General features: G+C 35.0%; 1 protein-coding gene and 2 long non-coding RNA genes across 4 annotated transcripts; 1 reads left to right on the top strand and 2 right to left on the bottom strand.

Annotated features, from left to right (window-relative positions):
- Positions 1-6: 6 nt before the first annotated feature.
- Positions 7-840, top strand: LOC109588114 (uncharacterized). 2 transcript variants are annotated; one of them, XR_002187964.1, is made up of 5 exons: positions 7-160; positions 208-282; positions 342-392; positions 443-520; positions 568-840. It is a non-coding gene; the product is annotated as an uncharacterized LOC109588114 (long non-coding RNA). The 2 variants fall into 2 exon arrangements; XR_002187963.1 differs by having other exon boundaries at positions 443-840.
- On the bottom strand, positions 770-4670 carry LOC109588115 (uncharacterized). Its single transcript, XR_002187965.1, has 2 exons — positions 4486-4670; positions 770-998 (listed from the first exon to the last, which is right to left on the bottom strand). It is a non-coding gene; the product is annotated as an uncharacterized LOC109588115 (long non-coding RNA).
- A 1045-nt stretch (positions 4671-5715) lies between these two features.
- Positions 5716-8226, bottom strand: LOC109588113 (DENN domain-containing protein 3-like). The gene is made up of 8 exons (XM_020004303.1): positions 8105-8226; positions 7967-8021; positions 7696-7838; positions 7414-7560; positions 6992-7104; positions 6754-6796; positions 6339-6418; positions 5716-5758 (listed from the first exon to the last, which is right to left on the bottom strand). Exons 1-6 carry the CDS (start codon positions 8216-8218, stop codon positions 6772-6774), a joined length of 597 nt encoding a protein of 198 aa, XP_019859862.1. The 5' UTR covers positions 8219-8226; the 3' UTR covers positions 5716-5758; positions 6339-6418; positions 6754-6771.
- Positions 8227-8263: the final 37 nt, after the last annotated feature.

The raw sequence follows: 8263 nt of genomic DNA, 5'->3' as shown, positions 1-8263 counted from the left end.
TCCAGCAAGTTCTACTACAGTAGCAATACAGTGGAGGGAACTCTTTGCCTGTCTTGTGGAGCTGGTGTGTGTCATCCTAATGAAGCTGTATCTCACATCACCTGCACTAATGATGAGTGCTTACCAAGGGAAATAGGACCACGTCAGTCCTGTTGGTTTAGTAAGTGATGATAAAAACTGATATTTAATACACCTCTCATTAATTAGAACCACCAGCTACAGTTTCAGTTCCTTGTGGAGCATCTGTTAATGAATTGTCATCTGACAGAAGTAGAAGTAAAAGTAAGTAAACATTGATTGTGTAGTGTATTACTTATTGTGTATTACTTCTCAATGTGCAGTACCAGTTGAGAGGAGCAATAAAGTACAAATAAAACCTGATACATTGGATAGTAAGGAAGTATTACTTTTTTATTAGTTTACATGTATATAATTTTCACAGACCTGTTAGACAAGAAGCCTCTAAAGAGTGACCTCCTTAGGTTGTTCAAGGATTCTGGTGTTCATAGTAAAATTATTGGTACTGCACTTGATGTTAAAGTGAATGACCTGGTACCTCTTCCTCAGTTTACCTCAGATAACCTCATACTAGTGTTTGAGAGATGGATAGACTCTGGTAATGACGTGACCTGGAGGAATATACTGGAGGTTTGTGGAGATTATCCGGATGAACTTGGAAAAGCAGAAGCTGATGTGAAAGTTTTTCTATCTTCAGACAGAGCCAGAAACAACTATAAATAATTGTACTTAGCATGTTTGATTACATTGATACATATTATTATCATTATTTGTGATGTTTTGGATTTCTAGTTTCGTTTCATTATAAAAATTCCAATACAAAATATGATGATTTGGTTGAGTGTTACACCTAACTGGAGGGAATGGAGAGGGAGAGAGAGAGAGACCTTCACATGTACTGGTTGATCTCCTAGTAGAGGGGAGGAGGGATCATCACTTCTCTTGAACCTGATCAACTCCTTCTACCACGAGGCTGTGACCTACATGTAAATGTACATGTACAATAAATAATGTTATTTTAAGTAATAATGAAAAAATAACTATAACAAATGTGTATGTATTAATAGTACAATACTGTACATGTATGTATGTACTTTATGTTTGAAGAGCTAAACTTTAGTGGTTTCATTGGACTCGCCACGCTTGCGTAGGCGGGTACTAAGCAGTTGGGTTGTCATTCTGTCATTCTGTCCACACACTTTAATTGATTTGTAAAAAAAATTATCTTTTTGTCTGAGCAGTCTGGAGCTCTATTTCTTCTTCTAGCAACAGATAAAGTTGTTTTCTTTCATCTAGTTATGCTCTTGTAGCATTCCGTGGCACCAAAAGCTGTGAACTGCTAAACCAGGGGACCTCTCTCCAGGTGAGAGCTCGTGTTTCACTCTACAGGGCCGAGATTTGCTTCAGAGGTAGAAAATCCCATATAACGAAAAACAAAAAGAACGATTTTGTCCTAACTTTGTTGTTTGTGAGTTACAGTTGCTCAAAGTTTGTGATTTAGCCTCTTTGAGAATTTTTCAGGCGGCATTGGGGAAAGCAGGAGCAACCAAACTCTCTCAGTCTCTTTTAAATATCTAGAAAAATTTTCTGTACCAACTCTTTCTTGGAATAGAGCTTCAGATGCTAAAATAAATTTCAGCTTTTCTTCTTTCTCCTACCCATGTGCCATGATTTAGTTAGTTGTTGACCACACCCATAGCTTATTTTTATTATCATTATAACTATGCAGTCAATGATAGTTTTTTTTTCAAATTGTTTAAAATATCACAGTACAAGTAATACATATCCCTCAGGTGAATCTCAGCAGGCGAGTCCACGCACCATGGTGCTTCATTGATTAGGTAGGACAGATCAATTGCAGCTCAATTAAATTGAACTGCAATTGATTGCAACAGTTCAATTGGGTCAATTGCAGGACAGTTACTATTGTGTGGAATCTTTGATATTAAAGTGTAACTGCCCCCATTTTTTGAGGTACAGTCAAACCTGTCAATTCCGGACACCTTGGGACCCAATAAAACTGTCCTAATTATAGAGGTGTCCTTATTTCAGAGGTTCATTAATACACATTTATATTGTATTGGGACTGATACTACCTGTCCTTATTATAGAGGTGTCCTTAATTTAGACTGTCCACAATATAGCAGGTTCGACTGTATTTATTTTATTGGCTTAATGTGATGACTTGACCATAATAATAATGTATACCAACTCCCATTGTCCAAAAAAATTATTCACTGAGATATGAGCTTTCAAAAATGCCCTTTTTGCTTCCTGCCATATTACTTCCTGTCCGCGGGTGTGGCTAAACGTGACGTCATAGAAGGCAGAGATGTAGCTAAATCCATTGCTGCATAGGGGGAAATGATCCTTTATTATCAATGTAATAGCACTAATTTAAAGATTGGGATCATTAGCTATCATTATTCTAAGCATGCAACTGCAAGAAAAAGACTCAGAATGGCAAACAAGAAGATTCACCAAAGTGTGGTATTTTGAGTCATTTCTTGCAATTGCATGCTTAGAATACCGATAGCTAATGATCCCAATCTTTAAATTAGTGCTATTACATTACTAGGCATGATAATAAAGGATCATTTCCCCCTATGCAGCAATGGATTTAGCTATACTATATCACAGTTCAGTTTGGGACGGAAGTGGAAGCAGCTGCATGGAATTTGAAAAATGTAGCTACGTCACAAAATGACGTAAATAATGATATTCATAGAGGAATGGCGGCTGTGTTGTTTCACTCTTAAAACAGTCTTGCTGCTGCTGATAAGCAGTACAGTAGCTGCTGGAGTCAACTAGTTTTCATAAAGGCCATCGTTATCAAAAGATCTAGCTCTATTAGTTTTTTAAAAGAAGAATTATCAGTTTAGGTGCTCGACTACATGTGCTTATGTAAACTATGACATCATGAAACGTCATTGCGGTTAACTTTGTTAGGCCATTGGGTTTATAGGGAGAACCCGGTTCTCAGGGTTCCCAAGGGTTGAGAGACCCAAGCTTTCACAGATTTTGATGGACTTTGGCGACTAAGAACCTGTGAAAGTTTTATCCTCACTTTCCTATAAAAAGTTATTCCAGTTTTTCTTGTCTTAAACTCAACTGGGATATTTTTTATAGTATACATGTACATCTCTGCCTTCTATGACGTCACGTTTAGCCACACCCACGGACAGGAAGTAATATGGCAGGAAGCACAAAGGGCATTTTTGAAAGCTCAATCTCAGTGAAGAATTTTTTTTGGACAATGGGAGTTGGTATACATTATTACTATGGTCAAGTCATCACATTAAGCCAATAAAATAAATACCTCAAAAAATGGGGGCAGTTACACTTTAAAGGGTAACTAAGATTGATTTTTTTTATTTTTCAATAATCAAGTCACAGTATCTATACAACAAGTGAACAACAGTTATGCACTTATTTCCATTAAAAAGTCTTTCATTTGCGAGATAATGCACTTTACATTTCATCTTTTTTGCTTCTTCCTGTTTCAGCAACAATGCGGGGGAGTGCAATTTGTGATGTCATCAAATGAATTGCTGGCTGTTCCTTGCATCTCTTTGATGCAGAATAGATGTGTTATAATAGCTGCAATAATACAAAACAAGGACAATTTTATACTGCTTCCACTCCCAGATGATACTGTCTTAAAGAATATGTGGGTTTATCAGCTAAAAAAAGAACTAGAGATGAATGGTCAGGCCCAAGAACATGCTTCATTTTTACAGCAATCATATCACCATATCATTTGAAAAAGAAAGCAGTATAAAATTGTCCTTGTTTTGTATTATTGCAGCTATTATAACACATCCATTCTACATGAAAGAGATGCTGAAACAGGAAGAAGATGGCTACCAGCAAATAAGATGAAATGTAAAGTGCATAGCTGTTGTTCATTTGTTGTATAGATACTGTGCCTTGATTATTGAAACATCAAAAAAATTAATCTTAGTTACCCTTTAATGCTATTACTGTCATTACACTATTGCATGAAGTTTAAATGTACATCAAAAGGGAATGAAGCAGTTTTAGAAGTACAATTTTGATCAAATGAACTCAAATCCTAGACAACACTAGTACATGTACATTAAGAAACATTATGAAAATGGAATTTTTTCTGAGTCATTTTGGTGAAATTTGGGCCAAGAAACCATGTACATTTTACATTGTACATTGTACATGTACATAAGGACATTCTTTATCTACACTAAAATTATCAAATTCCAAAAAGCTATACATTGTAGGTTTCCTTCACAAAACAATAACTAAATGTAAATTACATTTAAGGTCACAAGTGCATGTTTAGAAAACAAACACAATTTGCCAACATGTACACTGTACATTTGTACATGTACATGTACTATACATGTACATGTGTATACATTCATTCATTAAAATACCAAACATTACTTAGTAAAAATAACTAATTAGATCATTTGTATTATTTTCACTTACAACTCTCGTCGGTGAAAGTTATCTTTTTGAGTACGTCAAGTTCAACCTGCTGACACCCACAGAGCAAAAGTCTCAAATCCTCAGGAGCCAAACCTTCCAATAGTAGTAGGGAGGACATCATATAAACCAGACTTCATTGAATAAAAGGGGAAGAGAGAGAAACAACAAAAGACAGGAAGAAGAAAGAGGAGAAAGAATGACCCAGTAAATATGACTATTACCCTCAGTAAGCCTGGAGTGGTTCTTCAATTATCTTTATCATCCTACTTGTAGTATGGTGCGTGGGCAGATCAAAGGCACTGCCAGTGCTATAACTTCCAATAACCGCACAGTAGGAAAATGTAGCACGGTAGGAAAATGTAGCACTGTGTGGAATATATATACCATATCCCAGTTGAGTTTGGGACAAGAAAAACTGGAATAACTTTTTATAGGAATGTGGGATAAGGATGAAACTTTCACAGGTTCTTAGTCGCCAAAGTCCATCAAAATCTTTGAAATCTTGGGTCTCTCAGCTCTTGGGAACCCTGAGAACCGGGTTCTCCCTATAAACCCAATGGCATACCAAAATGACGTTTTATGACGATTTATCTACATCATAGTTTACATGTGGTCGAGAGCGCAAACTGATAATTCTTGTTTTAAAAAGCTAACAGAGCAAGATCTTTTGATAATGATGGCCATTATAAAGACTAGTTGACTCCAGTAGCTGTTGTACTGCTTATCAGGAAGAGCAAAACTGTTTTAAGAGTGAAACAACACAGCCGCCATGCTTCTATGAATATCATTAAAATACATCATTTTTGTGACGTAGCTACATTTTTCAAATTCCACGCAGCTGCTTCTACTTCCGTCCCAAACTGAACTGGGATATAGTATAGTACTGTGCAGTATAATATATATGGGCTTTCCTGTTAACCACAAGCTTTGATAGAGGCAAATCATAGCCACAGCTACATACACTAGACATGTAACAATAATAATAGTGATAAATGAGATCTGATCATCTTGCACTGGCCACCTGCACGACTTTTAAAATTTCATTTAATCCGCCCACGCACAACTACAAACCAATCAAAGCACTGATGATTTGTAGATTACAGAAATTATTGCATTCGGGACGGTCTCGACGAAAATGTAGCATTCGGCTTCGCCTCGTGCTACATTTTCCTTTCGACCGCCCCTCGTGCAATAATTTCCGTAACCTACTCTCAACAGTGCTTTAACTAATACGTAACTTACTAAAATACTCTGACCATTAGCTCCAGAAACACTACATGTAAATTAAAAACCAATAATGTATACATGCATCAGGTCTGGGGTCAATTACAATTAAATGTAATCTATTACTATTACTATTACTTGAAAATTTTAACTATAATATTACTATTACTATTACAGCCTTTTTTCAAAGTAATCTATTACTATTACTATTACAACAAAGTATATTACTATTACAATTACTATTACAATACGCCATAGATTTTTATAGGTTACTGATAAAAATAATCTAATTTTGAAGTTAATCTAAGCCATTTTATAGTTTCTAATTAAGAATGCTTTGTTATATTTATGATAAAAAGTTTCAGTACTGAGCAATAGTTCCTGGCTAACGTGCTATTTTCCTATTGTTACTTATTAGTGTAACACTGCAAGTAATAGCTATGTAATATTGAGATTACATATTACTTTGACCATTATTACTATTACTATTACTATTACTTGCTGTTGCCAAAGATTCTATTACTATTACTATTACTATTACTTGGTGCCCTGTAATCATTACTATTACAATTACTATTACATATTACTATTACCCCAGGCCTGACATGCATACATGTACATGTACTCACAGGCTGAGAGTGTGGTGTCCTTATAATGTTCAAAATTACTCTTCCTCCTTTCCCTCTCTATAGCAGATGGCAATACCAACCTAATATTGAACAATAATACACAATTATTATTATTATTATTATTATCATTATTATTATTATTATTAAACAAAAGCAACAACAGCAGGGAAGTGAACAAAACAAAACGAAGAAAACATTGGACAAGCAAAGAGAGACAAAAAAAGAAACTAATAATAAAATAAAATCAAATGAAAATATAGTTCTAATTAAGTAGTTAATTTAAAAAAGAGGAGTTGATACCATTTCCATCCTCCATACTGATCCCCCGCCATTATTATTATTATTATTATTATTATTATTATTATTATTATTATTACTATTACTATTATTATTGTTATTATTATTATTATTTTACCTATCAAGGCTGTCAATCTCATGATGCTAATATTTCTTGATACCTAAGAATAATGAAATTGAATACTGCAGAACATGCACAGAATAGAATACCCAATAAAAGTTTTGTAAATAAAAAATTAGATTGCTTGTAGTACAATGTCCACATAAATTGATGTGCTAGTACTTGGATGTACATGTACATGTACATACATTAATACAGTTTGTGTGTGTGTTTGAATGGTGCATTTGTGGCTAACTGTGTTTTGACTCTAATCCTGTCAGCCTCAGGTAGCTCTGGGAACGAGGACACTGAAGAAAGTTTTGATTCAACAACATCATCATCAAATTTGACAATAACAGCATCATCAATCTATTGGAGGGAGGGCATCAGACATTGTAATAAAATTGGGGGTAATTTGGGGGGACATTTTTCAGAAAAATCATGGCAATAGTCCATAATTTTCTTCACAATTTGACTGTTTTCAAAAATGCTCATAATTTGAAAAGATTAACAGCTCAAACTTTCAATATAGCAAAAGGACATCAATATGTATCAATAAATGTAATATAGATTTGAAGTGATTTTGTAGTCATTTTTGGAAAAAACATGGACTATAGTCTACATGCTTAAATATCCAAATTTAGCTATTTCAAGTGATAAAAACTCACTACTCCTTACATTAGTGAACTCAGGTGACTCTTGCCAGTTGGAGTGGCAGCCCAGTATGTTAATGCTAGGAGCTCCGAGTATATCAATGAAGTTATCAGGAACTGTCGGTACTATACTGTGACACCACTCAAAGGGAGATATGTAACTCAACAAACACTAGAAGAAAAGAGAATTAAAATGAAAATGAAGTAATAATTCAAGTAATTTTTTACATAATTTATATGCATCAATATGTACATGTACACATGCATGTACAATGTACATGTACAATAGTATATTCTCTTCTCTTACTTGTATGACTAATGCTGGCATTGAGTAATTGGAGGAAGTGAACACAATGGTCTGTTCACTTAATAAAGCAGCAATAACCTTGAGAATATTATCAACAGAAAGACATAAGAATGGATAGTTTAATCTGACAACAAGATGAAGATCTGAAGGAGGAGAGTGAGAGAGAGAGAGAGAGAGAGGGAGGGAGGGAGAAAGAGAGAGAGAAAGAGAGACAGACAGAGAGGGAGGGAGGGAGGGAAAACTGAAAATGAATGTACATGTACATCATAACCTCCTCCGGGTGGCATAATAATTGTTGGTGATGAAAAACCAGGTAGAGTTACTTCCTAGTAGAACAATGAATACATAATTTCTTCTATTTCCCTCTTCCTCTCTCATTCCTTCTTTATTCCCCCTCTCTCTCCCTTACTAATGAGAGGAGTCCTTCAGGTAGACAAGGTATAAGGAACAGTTTATTGGCCACATCTTCAATGGTCTCCCAAAATGAGTCCTCCCTCTCCTCCTCAGATAACAGTCCATACATACTACAATAAGAACTACATTATCATTATAGATAATACATGTAGTT

This window comes from Amphimedon queenslandica, unplaced genomic scaffold, assembly GCF_000090795.2.
Source record: "Amphimedon queenslandica unplaced genomic scaffold, v1.1 AMPQUscaffold_12284, whole genome shotgun sequence".
Taxonomy (NCBI): domain Eukaryota; kingdom Metazoa; phylum Porifera; class Demospongiae; order Haplosclerida; family Niphatidae; genus Amphimedon; species Amphimedon queenslandica.
Note: the sequence above shows the minus strand (reverse complement) of the source record. Positions and strands in the feature narration are given on the sequence as shown.

Coding starts and splice junctions, on each gene's coding strand:
- LOC109588113 (XM_020004303.1), bottom strand. CDS start 8,218: ATGTATGGACTGTTATCTGAGGAGGAGAGGGAGGACTCATTTTGGGAG. Junction 7,839..7,966: donor TATTATGCCACCCGGAGGAG/GTTATGATGTAC, acceptor CTCCTCCTTCAG/ATCTTCATCTTGTTGTCAGA. Junction 7,105..7,413: donor AGTCACCTGAGTTCACTAAT/GTAAGGAGTAGT, acceptor TCCCTCCAATAG/ATTGATGATGCTGTTATTGT.